Here is a 23,664-nt window from a genome sequence, read left to right as displayed (position 1 = left end):
AGTAGTCGGTGATGGTAATAAGGGGGAATATTTCCCATGGTGCCCTGGTGGTCCATTGAAGAGCAGTATTGACTGGTTCTTAGCAGAGCCCTGAGTGGCTGTTCCGTTCGTGTCCCCTTTCTACCTGTTCAACTCTGGTTTGGTGGGTGGGAGTGATGCTATTAGGGGCAGCAGCAGCCACTGGAAAAGGTGCATAGATACGGGAGATTGCCTAGAATGGCGGCTTTCAACCCGTTTTCATTTGCGGAGCCCTAAAAACCTTTCAAATGGAGGTGCGGACCCCTTTGGAAATCGTCGACGTAGTCTGCAGACCACCCCCCACCCCCACGCGCAGATCACTGGTTGAAAACCACCGACCTAGAAGGAGGAAACTGGGGAGTTGGGATCCTGGTTGCAAGAACTCGGGGTGTTCAAATGAGCGAGGCGCTGCAATCCTTGTGTTCTCTGCTGGCGTAGAACATGGTATCAGTTCTCCCTCTGTGGGCCAGCCTGCGCAGCCCTAATAGCCTCCTACTCCGAGCTAAAACAATTTGCCTTTTCAGCTCAAGTGGCAGAGGGCCTGTGTCTTTAGCCCTGAAGACTGTAGGTTTAATTTCCCAGTAACCTTCCCTCCGTCTCGTCTCCAGGTTGGTGCCCACGGCTCGTTTCTACCCCCTGCGGATGCACTGCATCAGGGCCCTCACGCTGCTCTCCGAGAACACCCGGACCTTCGTGCCGGTTCTGCCATTCATCCTGGAGGTAAATCAGTTCCTGTTCCTCTAACAGCAACAAACAAAAGCTGTCTAAACATACACTCCCCCTGGCTTCTGCAAACCGCTGCTCACGCTGCACGCTTGGTCGGCTCCTTGCAGCCCCGGCAAGCAGCGTCATATATGCTGGATCACATCCTTGATAAATAGGGTTGAATTTTCACCATCTACGTTACAGCTTAGGGGGCTGCCTTGAGTGTCAAGACCTGATGGGCAAAAAGCATCTCTGTGGCAGCTTCCAGACGGGAATGAGCCCTTCCCCAGATGATGCAGAGTTGGGGATGCCCTGCACTATGCAGCTTGCTCCTGCTCTGCGGGTAACACTGTGCCATCCTTGAAGGATTCTTATTGTTTCTCCCCTTTCCAGGGCACGCCCCCACCCCCAGCAAACGCTGCCTATTGTGTTTGTGAAAGGAATTGTCTGTGTTGAGGCTGCGGGTGTCCCGTTCGTAGATTATAAAACCAGAGGGGACCATTGTGATCATTTAGTCTGACCTCCTGCATTGCACCAGCTTGAACTAATTTCTGTTTGAAACTGTCAGTGATGGAGAAATCCACCACAGTCCTTGGTAAATGGTTCCAGTGGTTAGTTATAGCCTTGTTCAACTGGACTTGCATCGTTTGGTCTGTCCAAGATGCCTCATCGAGCACGTTGGAGATGTAACTTTACATTTGTCTCTTGCTCTTCGAGATAGGCTTACGTTGCAAAGCCTAGATATGGGTTCCAGCCTTCCCAAAATGTGGGGGTGGAAAGGTATATGAATTCAGGGGGTTGGCTCTTTCTTGGAGCCAGAATTGAGGTTGACGTGCCAGGACCTTATTGCTGAAATCCAGTTGCGCTTTTTATATTAAGGACATATTTATGCATAGTTTATACTTGATTAATAGGTGTTCAACTGTTACAGGGTCCAGCAGATTAATAGGTGGCGTATAACTATCTACAGCACCTTTGAGTGATGTGCTTATAACCATGCGTAACATATTCTACTTGTGCCGACCGCAGGTTTGCAACATGCCACTTGCACATTCACCCTTTGTGAGCTGTTTAGAAATGTGTAACCTTCACATTAAGTGTGATCATTAGTCCGCACCCTAGACACTTGGTGTGAACAATTGCTTATGTCAGTGATGTTCCCTCTAAAAGTTAATGTGCAGAATTCTGCTTCCTTCACATGTTTTTCTCTCAGCTGGGCATAGATATTGAGTTGTGACTAACCCCGCTGGCCGCTAGATCCCATCGGATGCATCACAGGAATGCAGTTGCAGTGACAATGTACCCAAACTAACTGAAGGGAGAACCTGAGTTTGGGTAACTCTCGCATCTGCATTTAAAGTAGCTACAAGAAGAGACATCAGCTTTGTTCTCAGCTCTGGGCTCTCGTGACCGGGGCCCTCTGGGGACAAGAGAGCGGGTGGTGGCCTGGGGAGAGGGAAGCCTTTGTGTTAAGGCAGTCAAGAACAGCGGTTCCAATGGGCGGAGCAGTGTCGATAGGCTCCTCTCTAGCTGTCTTTGGCTGGGTGCTCTGTGCATATGCTGGGGCAGAACTGTCAGCCCTGGAGACTGAAGGCCACTGTCCACAGAATAGGCCTAGCAAAGGTAGTGTCAGGCCAAGCATCTCCCATGTGCTGCCACGGCCTGGGGCTACAGGGGCCACCTGAAGGTGTGGGAAGGGGCTTTGTTTTCCATGGTGCAGACAGGCTTTGGCGGGCCCAGATAGCACCAGCGTTGCCGTGACTTGGACTGAACCTGCCAGATCGCTTTCACCAAGTCCCACTGAACATCCCGCGCGTAGATGGCCATGGGTTTGGGATGCTACTGCCACAGGGTTTTCTTTCCAGTCCCCTGAGCCCAAGGAAGGATGCTCCGGTGGTGGTTCAGGCACTGGAATGAGTCTCGAGAGATCGATATGCGATTCCTGGCTCTGCTACGGACTCCCCATGCTGCATAATTTGTCTGTAACTCAGTACCCCCACCTGTAAAATGGGGGCCATAGTCCTGCCTTTTGTCTAGTTAGATTGTAAACTCTTAGGGGCAGGCTGACTATGTGTGTACAGCACCAAGCACGGCAGTGCCTGGTCTCGGTTGGGTTGCCTAGGCAATGCCGTAATACATATAATTAATGAGCCACCTATTCTTCAGTGAAAAAGAAAAAAACGCCCCGAGCAACTGCCCAAGAACTTACACTTCAAAAAAAGCCCGTTAGACCTAAAAGGCTGCTTAAAATAGCTGCCCGCAAGTGAAGTCTGTTCTTAGCGCCCGCCCCCCCCACCCCGGTTTGGGGTGGGGCTGGCAAACGGTCAGCGCCTCACACCACCCCTTGCACCGTTCCTAGCAAAAGCGCCCCCCTCCTTTCCTGCAGACCTAACGACCCGGCCCCCCTTCCCCTGCGCCTGGCTGCGCTCCACGCTCGGCCTGAGCCCACCGGATCCAGGGGCGGGGTGAGAGAGGCCTGGTGGTCAGCGTGTGAGGAGGAAGAGGGAGAGGCTGGAGAAGGTTGGGGCTTTTCAAACAAACAAGCCCTGGGCACGTTGCTGATCGGGTTCTGTTGAAGCAAAGACTCTTGCGGTTTCATGTTGTTGTAAACGTCCTTCGCAAACCACATCCTCTCAGCCGGTGGAAACCAGGGCCGTTTATAGCTCTGCTCCGGGCCCCCCCGCGCTGCTCCCTGGCTCGGGTGGGCCGCTCAGTTCTTCGCTGCTTTCCTTCCTCTTGCCGTCTGTTCTGGGGAGCCGCTGCCAGCCCAGTGGTGCGATAGGGGCATCTCCCCTTGGCTCTGCGTGGTGGTTTTTGCTTTTCTCAGGCTGTGGGAGATAGTGTTCCCCCCCCACCCCCCGCTCCATTCCCCCCCAGCCGCCGCCGCCACCACCACTTCGGTGGCAAGCTCTGTATCAGGCCCTAGCCAGACGTTACCGCGCTGCACGCTGAACTTCCTCCTGGCTTCCGCAAGCCTCCAACCGCATCCGATGCTGGTGTGTGTGGGGGGGAGCACTGCTCAGGCTTAGCTCGTCCAGGTGGCAGTGTTTGGGGGGGGGGGGGTGGGGAGGGTGTTATCTGGGTGCTTATTCAAAATGCTGCCTTCCCTATGGAAACATAAGAAGATTGAAATGCAGCAAACCTCTCTCATCTCCCAGCAGCCAGCCAGCACCCCCCTAGCATCGGCAAATAATGCACCAGGTTCTCGATCGAGCCTCCGAGAGCTGTCTCTTCCCACCTCGATACGCCTCTGTCCCTTGGTGTGGTAATATCCGAGCACCTTATGATCCTGAACACCTTTGCCTTCACGACGCTTCCCATCCCTCGTGAGGAACTATCCCTGTTGTACAGATGGGGAAACTGAAGCACAGAGTGGTTAAGTCACTTGCCCAGGGTCACACTGGGTGGTTTGTGGCAGAGCTGGGAAATGAATCCAGATCTCCTGAGTCCCAATCCAGTTCCTTAGTGACGAGACCATCCTTGTAGGCCCTCAGTTTCACCCGTGACTTAGCTGATCTGGTCTGGCCTGAGGTCTTGTGGGTGCCCCCTGCAAACCTCCAATCACACTCCAGGGTACCAAGATCCATTTTAAGCCCAGTTTCCATAGCAGGGGGGATGGGCAGGTCCCTGAGGGTCTGTAGATACCAAGGGCTAGCTCTGGAGTTCATGACTCCATTTTTTTGTGCCCACTCTCGCTATGTGCCAGTGAAAGCCCCCATGCACGGGCTTTGACGCCACCTATGCCATTTGGAGCAGTTTCTGCATGGCACCAGACATCAGATTCTCTGGAGCATGGTGTGTGTTTTATTTTTTTGGGTGAGAGGTGATCATGCTAATTTCCCCCTGCATGCAATCAAGGAAATCCAGCCCTCGCTGCCTCCCCCCTCCCCCGTCCTCCCCCGCCCCTGTCACCACCAAGCCTTCCAGAGATGGCAGATTGAATGTTTGCACAATTCCTCTAGGCACAGGAATTCCCCAAGCCCCTGCCACTGTAAATGAGAGCTGGCTCCCTGATTCATCTTGACAAGGGCTTCTGTTTCCCGTGCAGGCAACCCAGACGGCTCCTCTCCGTCTCTGCTCTCCAGGAGGGGGAGGGAGGGAAGCCTTCCAAATTTACCTCTTAGGGGGAAGGGCAGGGAGAGGAAGAATCTGAGAAGGGGGCTGGAGGGGGGACAGCTTTTTGGATTCTTCCCCTCCCTTACAGGCCATGAGATCCCGATGTCTTTTTGTTGCTTCCCTTGGTTGGTGACAAGCGTTAGTTTCTGCAGTGGGAGAATTGGCGGCTCAACCGCTGGAAGCCAAGTGTGGGTAAACAACTTGGAAATCTCCCCATAGGAAGTCTTGGTATGCCAATTTAAATGTAGCTTCTCGGCGGGGGCAAAGGGAGGTGGGGGCATGGGCTAACCCTGACATGCTTAGAAAGGCAGGAGTTTTTTCACTCCGCTGACACTTAAAACGGTAAGGACCTCATCTCAGGTGTCCAGCGTGCTATGGTGGGAATCTCCGGGGCCTCCAGTCGCCCTGCCGGTGGGTGTGGGGGAGAGGGGGTCAGTTCTGTCTGCAAGGATATCAGGCAAGGCTGGCGTCGCTTGAGAAATGAGAACGCTGGGCATATGTGCCCATGGATCTTGAAGCGCTTCCCCAAAGATGTGGGCACCATTGTTGCTACCACGCAGCTAGGGAAACTGAGTCACAGAGAGGGGACGTGCTTTGCCCGAGGTTACCCATGGAGGGTGCGTGCTCCAGGTTTCCTGACTCCCTGTCCTTACCCGCTGCCAGCGCAGCAGTGTGCTAGGTGTCCTCTGGAATAAGTTTGTCCTCAGTCCCGTTCCTGGCAGACAGGTGTCTGGTGCCCAGCCCATTTGTGGGCATACAGACAAGGTCATTGCCCCGCGGCACTTATAACACTGGAGAGGTGGTCGTAGACGTGTGAGATAAGCCCCTGCAGGAGCCCATGCTCCTGGAATGTGGCTTGGGGTTGGCCGGGGAAGGGAGGGTGAGACTCGCTCTGGACAGCGGCCATGGGATGGTGGGCTGGAGTTAGCTGGCCTGTGCGGAGACCCAAGGTGAAGGTAATGGGCACTGGACGGGGTGGCAGGGATTGCTGTAAATTGGCTGCTGTGGGGTGGTGCTGGCAATGAGAACCGTATATACTTGTGTATAAGAGGGACCCTCTAGATGTAGAAATGAGTGACCCTGTGTATAAGCCAGATGGCCCACTCCCACCGCCTTAGGTTGCCATGTCCTTTCCTCTGGGTAACAGATGTTATCCCAACTTCAGCCAGATCATTGGCCTGTGAGTCTTCTGGCCCTCTAGTCGTCCGTCCCCCCCCCGGGGTTCTCTCCAGCCTGCCCGAGGGTGTCTACGCTTCGCCCCTCCCTCCCAGCCATGTCACTAGCCTCTGTCCCTTCCGCCTGGCCAATGTTCGTATCGTCTCCCTGGCCCCTCTGGCAAGTGCCTCAAAAAGTCTGCTTGCATTTCCCCCCCCTCGGCCGCCGGCATGCACGGTCCCACAAAGCCCAACGCCTTCTGCTTTCATGCATCTGACTGAGGGGATCGATACTGCTGTTTCGGCCAAAGAAATAATTGTGCATAACGAGGTTTGTAGCTTCGATTCCCTGCAGAGAGGGGCTCTTTGTTTTCACAAGCCACCGAGCTCGGCCCTTCCTCCCCGATAACCTGGCCTGACAAATCAAATGCAAAGAATCGATCGCTGACTGTGTGGTTTTCTGGCCTGGGGGCAGCCATGTGACCTGGACCCTCTTGCCCCAGCACCCAGAGTCCTCTGCCCACACTTGCGATGCTGGTGGAGCTCTGGGGGGTGTCCCGGGGGCGATGCTCCCACGGCTGGGTGCAGAGCAGGAACAGTCAGAGGATGCATGTTGCTTGAGCGCAGCCTCAGGGCGTGGTGTTTGAGGCAGGGAATCCCCAGGGCGGAGGAAAAGACCCTGCAGCAAAATATTCTGAGGCTGCTAAATATTGGCACCTGAGCTGGCTGTCTCCAGAAGCCGGAGGTGGCATATGGTGGCCTGCCCTGTCTGAGGTTAGACCTCTTGCCAGGGGACAAGTATCCACCTCCCCAAACTGTCTCTCACTGGCTGATTCTTCAGAGATGCCAATGGTCCATGGGGGAGCGAGCTGCCGTCTTACTCCTGTGGGGAGCAGATCTCAGGCAGGGCAGCGGCAAGTGGCGGGCAACCAGGCACTACTGACCCCTGTCCCTGGGGGCTGACGTCAGCCCACAGAAGAACCCGTGTACGGTGTGCTGAGTATAACACATGTCTGTGCCCTGGGGTTCTGGACGAGCTGCCGGAGCGCTTCTGGTTTGATCTCTCACAGTGCGGCCGCTGCTCTGTGCCCGGAAAGGGACAGGTTTTCCCCTTGTGTCTAACGCAGGGGTGGGCAAACTTTTTGGCCTGAGGGCCACATCGGGGATTGCAAAACTATATGGAGGGCCGGGTAGGGAAGGCTGTCTCCCTCAAAACAGCCTGGCCCCCACCCCCTCCCACTTCCCGCCCCCTGACTGCCCCCCTCAGAACCCCTGACCCATCCAACCCCCCCTGCTCCTTGTTCCCTGACCGCCCCCTCCCAGGACCCCCCGCCCCTGACAGGCCCCCTGGGACTCCCACGCCTATCCAAACCCCCCCACACACTCCCCGTCTCCTGACTGTCCCCCTGACCTCCGCCCCATCCAACCGCTCCCTGTCCCCTGACTGCCCCCCAGGACTCCCCGCCCCCTTACCATGCCGGAGCCTGCCACGCTCCCCGGAAGGAGTGGCGGGCCAGAGCACCGGCGGCGCAGTACACTGAGGCTGTGGGGGGAGGGCTGCAGGCAAGGGGCCGGGGACTAGCATCCCCGGCCGGGAGCACAGGACAGTCCCGCGGACTGGATATGGCCCGTGGGCCATAGTTTTCCCACCTCTGGTCTAACGGGTGGATGCAGATGTAGCCCTGGAGAACAATCTGCGCTTTCTCCCTTGTTTCAAGGCCATGATATGATGGACACAGCAGCCTCTGCTGCCGTGGGGTGCAGCGTGCAAAAGGAGTCCCTGCTGATGAAGGGTGGCTTGTGAAATATGCTCCCTAGGAAACGTCACGATGATGTTGCAGTGAAAAAAAGAGGATAGATGTGGGCTGTCCGTGAATGAGCATGTGCTAAACACGGCCCGAAGTCTTACTGTCAGTAGAGAAGCCCATTATTGTAAGGGACCACTGGAAAATACTCTTGGGCTGTGTGTTGTTTGACCTCTTAAGGCTCAGCTCTGCTCAGGAGCAAGCTTCTGATTACTCGCGTCTCTGCGTAAGAAGGGGTTTTGTTGGGCAGCATGCTTCTGTCGCATCTTTCTTGTGCAGGTCTCCAAAGCTTTAGCCGAACGAGACGTCTGATCCTGGACTTGCTCTGCAATCTGCCAAGGGCATGAGTAGGATACGTAGGAAGAAATGAAGACTAGTGGTTAGAGCTGGGGAATGTGGGGTGGAGGGGTGGTTTGGGATTTCTGGGATGTAGTCGCAGCTCTGCCCCTGACGTTGTATGACAGTGGTTTAGTCACTTACTCTCTGCCGCAGTTTACCCATCTGTGCAATGGTGGATAATCCTTCTCTGCCTTGGAGGAGCATCACCAGGCTTTGTCTTTAAAGCAGTTTACGCTCACCCAGGCTCAGCGCTGTGCTGTTGAAGGCAATGGGAGGTTTGCAAGTGACGTCAGCCGATCTGGGACCTGGCCCACAGGCCTTTCAGCGAGGCTGTGGTCTTGTTAGTTTTTCTTCCTCTCTCTCTCTGCCCGCTGCGGGTTTTATCATTTTTACACCGGATTTTCTTCTGTTGCAGATTTTCCAGCAAGTGGATTTCAATAAGAAGCCAGGCCGCATGAGTGCCAAGCCCATTAACTTCGCAGTCATCTTGAAGCTGTCCAATGCTAACCTGCAGGAGAAGGCTTTCCGGGTATGTGGCACCCCCTTACCTGTCACATGGAACCTCCCTCCCCCGCCTTCCACCCCAGGGTTCATGCTCTAACGCCTAGTACAGAGTGAGCGAAACAAATCCCTAGGCAGCTCCTTTGAAGTCAGCATGGTTGCACCGGGGTGGATTTTGTAAGGGTTTTTTTTCCTCAGCTCCGATGCCTCTAGATTCCACGTGGAGTTTGTACCCGGTTCAGCTGGGGTGACAGAGGCACAAGAAGGCATGAGCAGTGCGTCCAGTGTCACCTCTTGGGGTGGCTTGTTCTGTGGTCTGCGTACTGAGAGAGAGCTTCACACGGCCCATCTCACATCCTAGCATCCCCATCTGTTTCTCTTCCACCCACAGGACCCCAGGTGGCACAGAGCCCTGGCCCCAGAGAGCTCAGGGCCCTGGCAGAGTGCAGGAGGCTTGGGATTTGGTTTTTATCTGATTTCTTTTTCCTTCCACCCCCCTTACCCAGGATGGCCTCATCGAGCAGCTGTATGACCTGACGCTCGAATATCTCCATGGCCAAGCCCACAGCATCGGATTCCCAGAGCTGACCCTGCCGACTGTCATTCAAGTAAGGCGCTTTCCTGTGCCAGGGGCATGCGAATTTGGGGCAGGCTTGAAACGGCGCTGGTGGGAGGGGGTCTCTCTTTTCTCCCAGTGATGATTTCCCTTGGCATTTCTCCAGATGTTTTTGGCCCTGGTTTCACTCAGGGGCTGTGGGCAAAGGGAAACCTCAAGGCAGCAGGAGGATGAGGGTGGGTGAGGAGGTAGTTCTGTATTTCACATCTCCCCTGGGAGACGTGGGAGCGGTACAAAGGGGCATCTAATCACTGCAGATGTGTCCTCGTGACTGACGAATGCAGCTTGGCTCTGGGTGCTGTAGCTCTGCAGCATGGGGTTTCCCAGAACAGGCATGAGTTAGTAGCTGTGCCCCATGAGGTGTCGTGCTTCCCTGCCCCACAGCCCCTCACGCGCCCACCCCAAGATGGGGCTCTCTCCTCCAGCCCTTCCTCGTTCACCCACCACAAAATAACACACGTGCCCCTTTCCCCTCGCACATGTAGCAGGACTTATTGTCCCTCCCCATGGCCCCTTGCGCCCGTGCCACGAAGCGGTGCTCTTTCCTTGTCCCCTTGCAAACGAGCCCTGTTCTCGGGCGCACGGCCCTGCCTTCTGATGGGTGTCGCCCGGGTGGGTTTGTATGTGTCAGCTGATACCTGGCGCAGCGGGGGAGCCAGATGGCTTGTATTTAGGTACCAGCGGGTCACTGGTTCTGAACAGTTGCTCTCTCTCCGTTCCCCCTCGGCTCCCTTTTCTAACTCCCTGGCGTGTGGGAACTGGCGTTGGTTTGCTGCCCTCACGTTGCTCAGTACTGCAAGCATCTTTGCTCTGCTTAGACACCATTGGCTAGTGAGTGACCATGCACCTGGTTGCTATGACACCTCTGGCTGATCTGGCGGTGGCTTCTCAGCGTGGGAACCGTTGGCCCTGTGGGAGGCGAATCTGCTCCTTGCTGCGGTGTTGCAGACCAGCACCTGCCAGGCGCGGGGTGATGGGCTGGGTGCCTGCAATCTGGCTAGGCCCTTGCCTAGCTGCCAATGGTGGATGGGCTCTTCTGCACTAGGAGAGCAGCTCCCATGCTCGCTCCTGCCTGTTCGTTTACTGATAAACAAGAGAGGCGTGAAAGCTTTTGCTCCCTGCGTCGCTTCCAGCAGCTGCTGAGGGCCTCAAAGCCATCCGGAGCTGGTGCTGTGGCTGGAATGGAGCGTGTCCCGCAGGCCCCTGGCACCAAGCGCCCTGTAGCTTCCAGACACCCCACATCCTAGCCTGCCTTTCTGCAGATAATTAGTGCTGTGTGTGCAGTGTGGTGCAACAAGCGCCTGGATAGAACAGCCTGTTGATTTCCTGCGTAGCCACCGCTGACCACGGCCTCAGTGTGTCTGCTGGGCCTGGGCGCTGGGTTTGCATTTCCAAAAGCCGAGGTCCCAGGAGGCCGGCCGTGTCCCTGGGACACCTCCACTCGGTGATTAAAAATCCCTCCTCCTGGCGCTTGGAGCTCACCTCCTCCTAATGCCTTGGCGCTGGGACCGGAGTCCTGCTGGCAGAGGGCGGATTCCGCGGCTGCCGGTCCGTGGCTTTGGGAGAAGCTCGGCTGAACCGACTCCAAACGGAACTTGACAGCCCGGAAAGCAGGAAGCACGAGGGCAGATCAAAGGGAAGTGGAGCCAGCAGGATGGAGGGGGTTCAAAGGCTTCTCTTCTGCCCACCGCCTCGGGAGTGACCCGGGGGGAGGCTGCGGGTTGGCGGTGAGGGTTAAGCCCCCTTCTGATGAGGTGCCGGTCTGGCTGCCTCTGTGCACGCCCTGCAGTCTGGTTCTCAGACTAGAATCAGAACTGACTTTAGAGGAGGCTGTTTGTTCCTTCCCTAGCCCCCTGCCAGAGGGAAAGCAACATACAGCAAGGGCACGGGAAAAGGGGACAGCCACCAGAACGAGGGCCGGGGGACAGGCAGGGGAGGGCATCATCTGTGGCTAGGCAGAAGGGCAGGAACTGTGGATGGTCCTTGCCATGTGCCACTCCAGCTGCCTTCCTCTCTGCTCTGGCTTGCATGCTCTCGTTCCTTTGTTTTTGGGGTGGCAGGCTGGGGTTGGGTCGGTTTGCCTGGAACACACAAGCCCGGCTGCTTCAGATCATTTATAGCTCCCTGCATCTTTTCCAGTAAGGAGAATGGTGTTTTTTGCTGTGGTCTCCGCTGGTGTAAACCATTGGCGTGGCAGGCTGACAGAATCAATCCTGCTAATCACAGGGCTGCTTAGCTGGGAGCTGGTGCGAGATGTCGCTTGTCTCTCACACGCACCCCCTGGCTTCCCATATTCTGGGAAGATACAATTGTGCGATTTGGCGAAGTGGAGACGCGCGCACACACATTCACCCACTCGCTCCCTCCTCTCTGTCTGCTCCAGCCTTCTGGGTTGTCTCCGTCTTTTAACGCAGGAGCCAGAGCTGGAGTTGAGATCTCATTACCTCTCCTTAATATCCGAGGCAGATAGCAGGGGAACAGGGAGGGGGCGGGATGGCGGGGAAGGGAGCAAACAAGCCGCGCTGAACTGCACAGATAGGGCTTGAGATTTGGCAGGATTTCTGGCGACACTTCTGCAGCAAAAGAAAAATGATAATGTACATCGCAACGGATGAAATGGATCTCGAGTTGCAGCTGCGGGGATCCGGCGAGATAAATAAAATGACAAATGCATCCCTGGGTGAAGATAAATATGCAGCACCTAAAGATACATATTTTAGGAGGAGTTGGGGGGATTTGAGCAGCAGAAAAGCTGTTTTACTGACCGGTTTTTAAACACCTCTTTAGGGAGAGGGCAGGCAATATATATTAACCCTGGCGTTTCTGAGGTTGAAGGAGAACTTAGGATCGTGTAGAATATGGGGGATAGAGTGGAGGTGTGCAACGGAGGGACATGCTTTAGGGTGAATGGAGAGGATTCACCATGTGCGTAGCAAACTTGAGCCAATGACTGGCTTTTCCTGCAGTGCTGTGCGGGCTGCCAGCGGTGGGGGACATGAGCACAGAGCAGGTGTGTCACCTCTCGGTCACAGGGGTACCTGCCTCCTGAGGGATGCAGTTTGTGGGACTGACCTCGCCTTCTCTCTTGTCCTCACGCAGGACTTCTGAAGACCGAGTTGGTCAATCGGAGACTTGTGATCTGTCTTACAGTAACATCTGCAGGCCCCAGCCGAGATCAGGGTACCACTGCACGTGGTGCTGTATGTACTTAGAGAGACGATCCCCGCTCCAAAGATAGCTGAGACAAAAGGTCAGAGGGGAAACCGAGGCACAGAGAGACTAAGTGACTTGCCCAAGGTCATGCACACAGTCTATGGCGAAACCAAGAACTGAACCCAGATCTCCAGTCCAGTGCCTGAACCTCAAGCCTATCCTTCCTCTCAGCCCATCTTCCTCCTCAGTTCCGGCAGTTTCCCAACTCCCTGGTAGATCAGAGTGAGGTGGGAGTGGCTGTTGCAGTCCTGCCTTTGGGGCCCTGTCCCACTCTGAGTAACGAGTGTGTGAAATCAAAGTAAAACAAGCCTCTGCCCCACACCTGTGGGTGCTTCAGAGCTGTTAGCTGGGCAGTGTAGTACTTTGTCCCCTCATGTTGCTTTACCTGTTCCAAGCTCGCTCTGGACATTAACTGATCTAACCCTCCCAACACCCGCCTTTGCGTTAGGCAGTTACAGAATGAGCCTCATTTTATGGATGGGGGAACAGAGGCAGGGAAGTTGTGTGACTCTCCCGAGGCCCCTCAGCGAGTCAGTGGCAGAGCTGGATCTAGAATGCCAGTCTCTTGACTGCCCTTTCCTTGCTCTCACTGCCGGACCACGCTGACTCTCGGCTCAGAGGCCGCAGGTTAGCGAGGCATATGCACTGCAGGGGAAGCGACCTGCTGGCCTTTCACCCTCTGCTTTGGATTCCCTGACGGTTAGCCATTTGTCTGCCCTGGTGGGGTTTCTCTTTGCGTGTGGCTCTGGCCAGGAGCCTGCCTTGGAGAGCTCCTCTCTGCCCAGGGCGGGAGCATTTGGCAAGCAACGTAATGTACCTGGGAGGAAATCTACTTGTCAGTTCGTCCACCTTGCTTCTGCAGCCCTCTGCCAGCAGGGACAGGGATGTGGCCTCCGCTCGTCTTGGGGGGAGGGCGGAGTTGAGCCGGAAAAGAGTGGGTGCAGAGCTGGGGGGGGGGCGGGGGGCTGGTTGGGATTGGGAGCAGGATGGGGGGCGTTGTTTAAGGACGAGGCTGCAGGCGAAAAACACATCTCGATCTGGTTGGAATAAAATACCCTCATTGTCTAGTGAAACCGAAGTTTGTTTCCTGGCCAGCGGGAGGCTAGGGCAGCTCCTCGGTGACGGGGAGGGTCTCTGCGCAGGCCGGCGGTAGCGTCTGTGGTTTCTGAGCTGTGCGGGCTGGGAGCCCAAGGGTTCCGCAGGAGACATCGGGTCCAAGAGGAAATAATCGGCCAGTTGGAAGCCTCACGGCTGCCCACAGAGAGGTTCATTTTGCAGATGATGTGGGGAGGGTGTGTGGGGTTTGCACTCTGGAAAAGTGAGAGGCATTGGCTGGAACTGGGGGCGGTGCAGGGAGGTCCTGTGTAAACGTCGCCCCAGATGACTCTTCCGGATGCAGCTCAATCCTGACCCCCCCGCCCCCCCCGGAAGTCCAGTGCTGCCCCTCCCCCAGCTCTTCTAATGCCCCTCTATCTGCCCCCCCGCCACCTTGTTGTTCCAGTCTTGGGCTCCCCAGTTCTGCTCGTGCCCCTCTATCTCCCCCCACTGCCCTTGGTGTTCCAGTCCTGCCTCGTGCCTGAGCAGGGACCAAGTGGGCTGTGATTCTACGGCAGCTGGAAGCTCTGGTTTCAGGCCACGGAGGAGTTTCCAGCCTGATGGTTCGACGCCCTCTCCAGATATAAGCTGTGATAAGGGATACCGGGAGCCATCTCTGAGCAAGGCGTTGCCAGTTGACCTCCGTGCTGACATCCGGTGCGTTGGTCCATCTGTTAAGACGAGGGTGAAGCACCGTGGCAGCGGAGACGGGTAATGGCTGGGCCGTGGTTGCGAATGGAGGGAACGAGGAGCCCTTTGCTGCCTCTCTCCAAGGGAGGCGGTTTTTTTCGTGGGATCAGTTAATGGAAACTATTACATGTCGTTCATTTTCTGCCTTTCTCCCCTTCCTTTCTTCTCTCTCCAGCTCAAATCTTTCCTGAAGGAATGCAAGATCGCCAACTACTGCAAAGCGATCCGGCAGCTCCTGGAGAAGTTGCAGGAAAATTCTGCCTACATTGCCAGTCGGCGTCAGAAAGCCACCTTCGGCGTGGCCAGCAGGGAGGCTGTGGTGAGTTGGCCACTTTGATTTCAGCTTCCTGGAAAGACAGTCTGACTCCGCAACTGGGGTTGAGACTGTGGCAGCGGGAGGAGGGGCGAGGTCATGGAAATGGGTACGCCCGGGGCGTGTTGGACGTTTGCAAGACAGCGTGGGCTGTGCTGGACTGTCGCTGGCGAAATTCCCTGGCCAACAGCATCATGGAAAACGTAGTCCCTAAATTACACCCGTTGTTATGGATCACCAGAAGGATGTGTGCTCCTATTAGGGACGCTCCTTTTCAGTGGTAATCGGCTGGGCCTTCTCCTGAAGAAGTCTCTTGCAGCTTGCCTGTCCCTCTTCAGATCTGTGGAGGCCACCAGAGGAGTGACAGCTGGAGGAGGGACCTCACCTCCTCTCTAGGAGCTTTGCTGGCTCATGATCCCTGGCTGCCTGCCTCCGGCCGGGGTGCCGGATGGGGGATAATACCTTTGTTGCTCAGCTGATTTCCAGCACTTTGTGTTTGTAAAACGAGTGCCCTGGTTAGATTCTCCTTGTTCGCCTGGAGACGGGAGTCTAAAATCAGTGCCAAGCAATAAGCTGCAGGCTGTGAGAGCGGGACTTCTGGGCATTGTGCCTCCAGAACTGCTGGCCGATGGGCTCTGGGACGTTTCCCCCCCCCCCCGCAGCCCGAGCCGTTGTGCGTAGCGTGTAGACATCTCTACGTTGGATGCCGAGGAAAGCCACCAAGGCCTGGAGGAGCCAGTGTGCACTGGGTCGTTCTGCTTTAAAGCTTGGGGGCGAGTCGGATGTGGAGCGGAGAGGAAGGGGAGCGGGTGCCTGAGATGTCAGAGGCCCCCGTCCCTGCGCGTCGTGGGGAATCGACCCCGGTGCAGGCAGTAGCTGCTGAGGGAATGCGCAGGGGGCTTTTGGCCTCCGACTGTGGCTGCAGTGAGGGGTTTTCTTTACAAATGGAAGACTGAGAGTGGGGACTGTAAGGCCCGGGAAGGGGGCAGGGCTGACGGTTCCGAAGCGGGAGGGTGGGCTTTGAGAGGCTTCACTTTGCTCCCGCAGGAGGAGCTGGGATTTTTACCATTAGCTTCAGTGGGGCTGGCAGTCAGGTGTCACCTACCTTGAAAGCCCTCTCTGCACAGAGCTGGCCCGGCAAAGATGAGCTTCCCTTCCAGTCACAAGAAGGGAGTTCCAGTTTCCTGGGGCCATTCTAGCTCCATCCTCTCTGGTGAGACGTCCAACAAGGGAGTGGCTAGAACTGGTCGTGGTGATGGTCAGTTTTCTTCTAAGTGGACACTTGCCCATTGGGAACTGGATAGAGACCCACCTGGCTCATTTCTTACAGGCCACCAGGCAGCCATTGCGTGGTGGCAGCTTCCCACGGCTGCTGGGCTGGATTTAAACCATCGGCCTAGTGATCAGAAGCTCCCTGGCTCATTTCCCATCCTCTGAGCCCACGCAATCTTGCTTTTTCATGCCTTTTAATATGGGCCTGTCTTAGAAGAGCAGCCCGTACAGCTGTTCTGTGAGTCTCTTCTGGTGGATTCTCTGGAACATAAAGTCTTTAAATCATGTGTTGAGGACTTCAGTATCTCAGCCAGAGGTTAGGGGTCTATTACAGGAGGGGTGGGTGAGGTTCTGTGGCCTGCAATGTGCAGGAGGTCAGATTAGATGATCACCATGGTCCCTTCTCCCTTACAGTCTGAGGCCAGGAGCGGGGCTATGAGAGAGAGAGAGAGAGAGAAGCTTTGGAGAGTCTCTTTCTGGGCTGTGGGGTGAAATTTCCTCCTATCCTGGCTTGACCAAGACTGACACATGCTTTGCATGATTGTGGAAGAGGATGGGGAGGTGGAAATTCTATTCCATCATCTTCTTACCCTCAAATTCTCAGGCTTACCTACGCTGACCTCTTCTCAGAATGGTTCTTGGCTGTGTGGTGGCGGAGATGCTGCTTTCCAGCATCTCTCCCCTTGGCCTGTAGCCTGTCTGCTCCAAGCTAGGCCCCCAGAGAGGGGAAAGGGGAGCGAGCATGGCCAGGGAATTCAGCTCAGCTCTGCTTCCCTCATCCTGAACCTGTTAATTTTTATTTCTCTCTTTCTTGGGCCAGACCCTCTCCTGGGACCCATTCACCACTGAGACCTGGAACATATGAAACCCCGCTCTGAATCCAGACTCTCAGTTGCTGTCCCATTTAACAGATTTTTGTATGCTGTTGCGTTGGGCTTCTGGGGTGGGATCTTTCCCTTCCAGGCAGGGAAGGAGAGGTGAAAATATTTCATCCTCCAGAAGAGCCCGTGGGGTCGGAGTGAGCTGGCATTTGCCACTCTGCGCCGGTGGGAATTGGCTGAAGATCTGTGTTGGGAAAGGCTCCACCTGTTAGTGCCGGGCACGGAGCAGGAGTTCCGCTGCAGACAAATTTATCTTCAGACGCTCAGCTGCGTGGACTGCAGGGAAATTATCCTTTCAAATCCTAGTGTATCAGCGCCAGGCCGCAGCAGCGTTGTTCTGGGATTAAGGGGCTGATGGAACTGGTTTTGAAGTGACTAAGTATTCTTTGGTTCTATAAATGCCTTTCTGGATCGGACTGTCTTGCCAAAGGGATTAGGTTTCCCATCTGGAGCAAGGCTTTTTTCATTTTATTTCCCCCCCTTCCCCTCCTCTCCCGTCGATGCCGTGACCACCCACCCGCTCTGCAGAGGTGGAGATTTCAGCCTCTGGGGCTCTCCGCGAGGTGCGGGGCCGGGTAAGATCATTCGCTAAATAAAAAGGGTTTCCAGCAACTATGCAATTATCTGCTTGCTCCCAGCAGCTCAGGCTGCAGCCCGGTTTATCAGAACAAGATAATTAATTTTAACACTTGGTTGCCTGCGCAGCGCCTGGTTTATATATCGCACCTGCAGCGGCTGGCTGCTGAAAGGGGCAAGGGTCAGTCTGGGCTGACCCCCGAAGTGCAGCGGCACATGGACTGCACTGGGAAGCGTAGGGGAGCGCTCGATTTCCATGCAAGCTTCAGGGGTATGCAAGCTTCAGAGTTGTTTTGAGAGTTTAAAGGGGTGTAGCAGCAGCTTATGGCTCCGCTGTGCAGGGATGCCTGTGTTCCCAGCAGAATGTGTGATTGCTGCTCTCTGCACCATGGAGAGGCGGGAGCCATTGCCCGAGGGGGAACGGGGGGGCGTAGCTTGTGCCTCCTTGTGCACGTTAGCAGTTAGTAGTGAAATAGCATCGACCGCTGGGAATGGGGGGAGCGGCGGGTGCACACTGCGCTCCTGGGGGAGGAAGGGGATGATGGCCCTTCTCATGCACCTGCGGAGCAGTTCAGAATCCTCTATGGAGTCCTTGCGAAGAGATGGTGTCGATTTCCGAGAAGGGGCAAGAGCCCGAGCGAGCGCAGGGGCCTGGCTTCCCAGAAAGGCTTGCCGTGCCCCTCTGCATGTGGGTTGAGTTCACCGGCCTGCCTCCAGCCTCACAATGTATGTGGCAGCAAATCACTGCCAGAGAGGGTGGAGGAAGGGAGGCCAAACATCTGTTTGTCTCCCTTGCCAGCAGGAGCAATTGAGAGCAAATGCTCCCTGGAATTCCCGTCCATGCACATGTGCCAGGCGGGGGGGAAGGGGGATGTTACTGGGTCGCACGCTCTGCAGCAGCAAGCAGAGCCCTGGTACCTTCCCCCCCAGGCCTGTCTGACCGCCCGCTTCCCTTGCTCTTCGTGCCACAGCAGGGAAACAAGCACCCCACCGAGGCAGCTGTTGACAAACTTGCTGCAGAGCTGGGGGAGTCCTGCCCCTGGACATGGAGTCCCTGCTGTCCTGGGAAGCGCTTGTTTAACAGAGGCAGCATGTTGGAGTGGGGGGGACACTGGACTGGATGCCGCAAGGTTGGTTCTCTCCCTGACTCTGCGTATGACCTTGGGGGAGTCGTTTTACCTCCCTGTTCTCTGCTTTGCTTCCCACCCTTCGTCTTCTCTGTTCAAACCAACCTCTTCAGGTAGGGGCTGTCCATCGTTGGGTGTGTGCGCAGCACCCACCACAGTGGGGTCCCAATCTTGGTTGGGGCCTCTAGAAGCTACTGTAACTTAATAGTGGCCACACAGATCAGACAAGGCCCCAGCTCTAAGTTCTGTCACAAAAGGCCCTGCCCAGAGAACAGGCAAACTCATCTCACCGTCCACCCCTTCTGACCTCATGGGCTCGGAAAGTTCATCTCAGACTCTTCTTAGCTTTGCATCTTGCTTAGGGGAGAGGATGAGAAGGGAGCAGAGAAAAGCAATCCAATGCGTGCTGGGCGGGGAAAGGATCAGGAAAAAATGGAGAAGAGAAGGGGCCAAGTGAAAACAAACTCGGAGAGTGACGGAAAAAGGGGCAGAGAAAAATTCCGCTTAGAACTAAACTGTATCTCTAGGGACTGCACTTTTCCCAGCCTGGCTTTTGGTTCAATTCAAAGGCAGCTCTTTAGCAGAGTAGAATTATTTTTTAAGAGATGTGGATTTGTGGGGAACAGCTCTACAGGAATAAAGTTCATGAATGTGACTTGTTTCATGAAGACGTTTCTGCAGTCCCCGGGAGTAGCGAGTGTGTCTGGGAAAACTTTGAGCTTCACCCATCTCTGCTATACTGCATGGGCCTAGATTATCTTCTTCTAAAGGACACTGGGAGGCCTGCCAGGATTTGAACCTGCAACTGAAGGGAGACTAGAGGCGTCAAACCTGATGCTTCGATTGCTAAACTACCCTTTGCATCTTCGTGAGCTGCTTGCCGTGGGGGAGCAGCCGTGCTGGATGTCTGCTCGCCTGCCCCCATCCAACTCTGAATCATGGGTGATGACTCACGTTAAATCTTTTTTTAAGTGCAATATTCCAGAGCCCAGGCTGCTTTGAGAAGCCGACTCTGATGCTAATAGGATTAATGCATTAATGAATATTTTACTGGGGGGAGCCAGGCAGAGAACGGAGCCTGCCGCTAACTCTTAATCCCGGAGCGCAGCGTGCCAACCCTGGCCATAGACTCCTTGGCACCGGTATGGGTCTCTGGTGCAGTGACATGAAATGCAGGCAGGGGAATTAGCGCACCGGGGCCTGCAGCTATGTCTCTGCAGAGATAGCCAGCCTGTCTGAAACCAGGATAAACTTACTCTGTTCTGTAGAGGTTCTGACCCCGCCATCCTCAGCCGGCTATCTGAGCACCTTCCAGTAGGTCGATAAGTGACGGGACTAACGTCGGCACTTCGGCTTCGTTCTGTCTCATCTTGACAGCACATATGATTCTTGCACTCTGGGAGTGTTCTGGGTTTTGTTTTGTCCACTCTGCTGTGTTTGTATTGGAGAAGGCAGGTCGGAGAAGAGCGTCTGGCCCTTGGATGGAAAGGTGGCGAGGTTTGTGATGGTCCTTGTGAGAGTCTGTTCCACGGTCTTGGACTGGCCCCCGAGAAAGCTCCGTCTCCTGCGCCGGCAGCTGTTCCCTGCTCCCTTTCGCCTGGGGACTCCATTGAACACCTTGGTGAAAATGAGCTGCTCCTGAGACCTTTCCCAGCACAGCCAGCATCTGCCGTGGCACTGTCCCTCTCTCCGGACCCTCTCATCCATTGTGCTCGGCCTCTGGTTTATCGCTAGTCTCCTGATTCCTGGGGAAAAGGTGGAAAAGGGCGGGGAGAGTTCAGAGGAAAGCTGCAAAACCAGTGGAAGGGGCTTGGGGAGCAAAGGTTAGGAGAGGTTCAGCACAGAGAAAAGAGCCGGGGGGAGAGAGCAAATGCATCCCTCCTTCCCCTCCTACCATAAAGGCACCTTGGAGAAAATGGGGATTAGCTGTTACCTTCAGTCTGAGGACAAGACCAGAAGTCATGGGCTTCACTTTCAGCAGGGAAAATGCAGGGAACTTTGATACTAAGAACATCTGTGGCCCTGGAACCAGCTGCCATCACAGGACAGGAGGTCTGAGACTAGATCCCCAGCTGGGATGGCAGGGTTAGGTCCCATATAATGGCTTCTGTCCCCACGTGGGGGCACGGGCTGTCTCACCTGTGCAGGTTCTTTCACCATACTCCTTGCCGTGGCATCTGAGCATGCTCCGTGTTTTATTAAAACCCACGCACAAAGGTCCCTGTGACCCAGGAAAGGTCCTGGACCAGTCAGTGACTTTCTGTAGGAGCGATGCTGTCCTTAGAGCAGTGCTGACATCACGAATAAACAAGACCGTGGTCATCACCATGCTGCTGGCACCTCATGGGATTGGGTTCACAGCTCAGAAACAAGATGTTAAAAGAGGCCTGAGAGCCTGACGCAGTTTTGGAAGTGCCCTGCTAAGGGAAGATGGCAACAACCACTTTGGGATTTTCCATCTTTGTCCCAGTAAATGAAGAATGACTGACTGTTGCATCCTCTGCTGACCAGTGTCATTTTGTTTCCTTGGGCTCCCCATGTCTTGCATTCGCTGTTTGCCTGTTGCCCCCTACTTAGGTTGGAAGCTCTCTGGGGCAGGGACCGTCTTCGTGTTTTGTACAGGGTTTAGCATGATGGGGCCCCGATCCATGCTCAGCACCCCTTGTCCCAAATAATTAGTAATGCCAGAGGGAAAGAGAATTGCAAGCAGCTGGGATGGACTTGGTGTCTGACCTGCTCAACTTTTTCCATTGAGGTTCAGAATGAAAAGTCAAGGGGAGTATTTTCATTATTTTCGTGCCCTCCCGGTCTGTCACCAATTAAAAACAATAGATGTCTCGGCACACTGGACAGAACAAAGAGCCTCCCTCCATGAGAAGAGTGAATGGTCGGAGGCTTTGCTGAAATGCTCAGTTCTGGCTGGAAGCCAGGAGCAGCCCTGATCTGTGCATAAGGACGACAACTCTGCCACTTTTGCTGTTGTGACGAACAGGACTGAAAGCAGAGTGGAGCCGTCTGACAACAGGCCTGTCTGCTGGCCTGCGTCACCAGAGACCACAGTGTCTGTCAGCGTGTTGACGAGCAGAGGAGATAACTGGCAAGCAGGCCTGGACTCAAGCCACGCAGTCCAGAGCCGTGTGTTTCCAACGCTCCAAAAGGGTGGTATAAGCTTGGGGCCCATCGTTACCCGAAAGGGGCTGTTTGGCTTGATGCTGTCGTCCCTATTCTTGGGTGTATAATCATAGCGTTTAAGGCCAGAAGGGATCACCAGATCATCTGGTCTGACCTCCTGTGTATCACAGGTCACCAACACTACCCAGCACCCACGAACTAAACCCAACGAGCAGAATTGGACCAGAGTATTACAGCCCCCAGGAGACTGAACCAGAATGTGCCATAGGCAGAGAATAGGACAGAGCGAGGTGTGCCAATACCAGAATGAAGTGAGAGATACCCAGATAATCCCAGCAAATGACCTGTGCCCCATGCTATAGAGGAAGGTGGAAACCCCCCCCCCCATCCCCCAAGGCCAAGGTCACTGTCAATCGGACCTGGGGGGAAATTGCTTCCTAAGCACGTGAGCAAGAACCCGCCAGCCAAGCACGTGTGTCGGCGAATGCTTGGTGCCACCTCAAAGCCCTGGCCCACTCTCTCCCGTGTCCCATCTCCAGATGGGGCCATCACTGATGCTTCAGAGGAAGGAGACGAAACCCCCCCAACTCTCCCCAGTGAATAGATTCCAGAACATTGGAATGTGGGTGTGACAAGCCAGCTGCCATTTATTTACCAAAGTGTTGTTCATGGCGCAGAGACCATGGATGCGCCTTCTTTTCCCTTTCCTGCTACGGGCCCGTTCCTGAGCTGGTGCAAATTGCTGTGGCCCCATTGAAGTCTTCAGTAGATACATGCCGGCTTCCACCAGCTGAGGATCTGGCCTGCTGCAAATTGAGGAGCTGCTGTCTCTCTGCTCTCTTTATCTGTCTTGTCTTGGCAATGTATTACTCTTTAAACGTACTTTTCCCCGGTGGCCTGTGCCCCGGTTGACGCCAGCAGCCCGTGTGCTGTCGCGGCTGAGTTGTGACGAGCGGCTCCCAGAAGGCCAACCTGACTTTCCTGCAAACAGAAGCTTGGAGTTTGAAAACCGATGCCCCTGGAGACTGTGCATTGCCATGGCCGGAAACCGAACGTGCCGCGCAGCTGCTCAGCGTGTGCCGGTGTTTGATTGTGACGCTTGAGTCTGGATCGCCCTCCTTCCCCGCTGGATCCTGAATGGCTCTGTGTGACCACACATCCCTGTCGCTCCTTCCCTTGTCCTCCTTCGCCAGTTCCTTCTGGTGGTCTCCTGTCTTGCATTAGTCTGCCTTTCGCCACGTGCTGGTGCAGCACCTCTGGGTGCTCCTGTAGTACAGATGGCAAGGCTCCAATCTGTGTGGGATCTATGGCAAAGGGATGCAAAGGGATGAAAAAGAATGCATTTGAATTGAACGGGTCCTCTTACCGATCACACGCCAGGTGATCAAAGCCGAAAGACATTTTAACCATCTAATTTACTTCCCACTATTTATGAGACTTCTCCTGTTTCTCCCTTCTTGGACAGCGAACATAGATTAGTTGGTCTTGCTTTCTGCCTTCGCAGGGCTGTGATGTTTGGGTGACAGACACTGCTGGGGAATGTTTGTTTAAAAACTAAACACTTTAGCAATAGAATTAAAAACAAACCAGGCAAATGTCTGTCAGATTTATGCTTTACAAATGCAGGTGGGTTTTTTGTTTAAAAAGCTTCATACAAAACAGTTTTAGGGGACCAGATTTGCCCCAACAGTTCCCAGAAATGAAAGGAACAGAAATCCTGCTGAAGTCGGCCTACTGCGTCTGTCTCTGTCTCTGTCTCTTCTCCCCCAGACCCATGGAGTCCTCCGGGCCCAAGAGCTTAACAATTGGTCCCTAAATAGAAGTGAGCCGACTTTCAGAGATGCCCAATGAGTGCTGCAAGTGTTCAGCACCATTGAGGATCCTGCTGCTTCTGTTAGGTGCCGAAATACGGATTTAGGAACAAAAACTTTAGGCCACTAGGCTTGAATCCTCTGCCCTGAGGTTATGCCTGAACCCCACTGTCCCATGTTCTAGTGTATGGATGCTGCTCTGTGTGGAACAGTTCCCAAAGTCCCTAGTGTGTCTAGCATTCCCCTGCAGATCTCTTCCTTTGCCAAGCCCCCTGTGCTGGTCTCACGGGCTGTATCTCC

The 23,664-nt window shown here is 55.0% G+C and overlaps 1 protein-coding gene across 6 annotated transcripts in view; it reads left to right on the top strand.

Moving 5' to 3' along the window:
- Positions 1 to 23,664, top strand: part of NOC2L (NOC2 like nucleolar associated transcriptional repressor) — an 83,911-nt gene that overhangs the window by 28,944 nt on the left and 31,303 nt on the right. For all 6 annotated transcript variants that reach the window (XM_007070252.4, XM_027832291.3, XM_043531535.1 and 3 more), the window contains exons 12-15: positions 627 to 738; positions 8,553 to 8,666; positions 9,145 to 9,246; positions 14,428 to 14,571. In XM_007070252.4, coding sequence (XP_007070314.2) covers positions 627 to 738; positions 8,553 to 8,666; positions 9,145 to 9,246; positions 14,428 to 14,571 — 472 coding nt within the window. The remainder of the gene's footprint in view (positions 1 to 626; positions 739 to 8,552; positions 8,667 to 9,144; positions 9,247 to 14,427; positions 14,572 to 23,664) is intronic.

Source organism: Chelonia mydas, chromosome 18, assembly GCF_015237465.2.
Source record: "Chelonia mydas isolate rCheMyd1 chromosome 18, rCheMyd1.pri.v2, whole genome shotgun sequence".
NCBI classification, from domain to species: domain Eukaryota; kingdom Metazoa; phylum Chordata; order Testudines; family Cheloniidae; genus Chelonia; species Chelonia mydas.
Note: the sequence above shows the minus strand (reverse complement) of the source record. Positions and strands in the feature narration are given on the sequence as shown.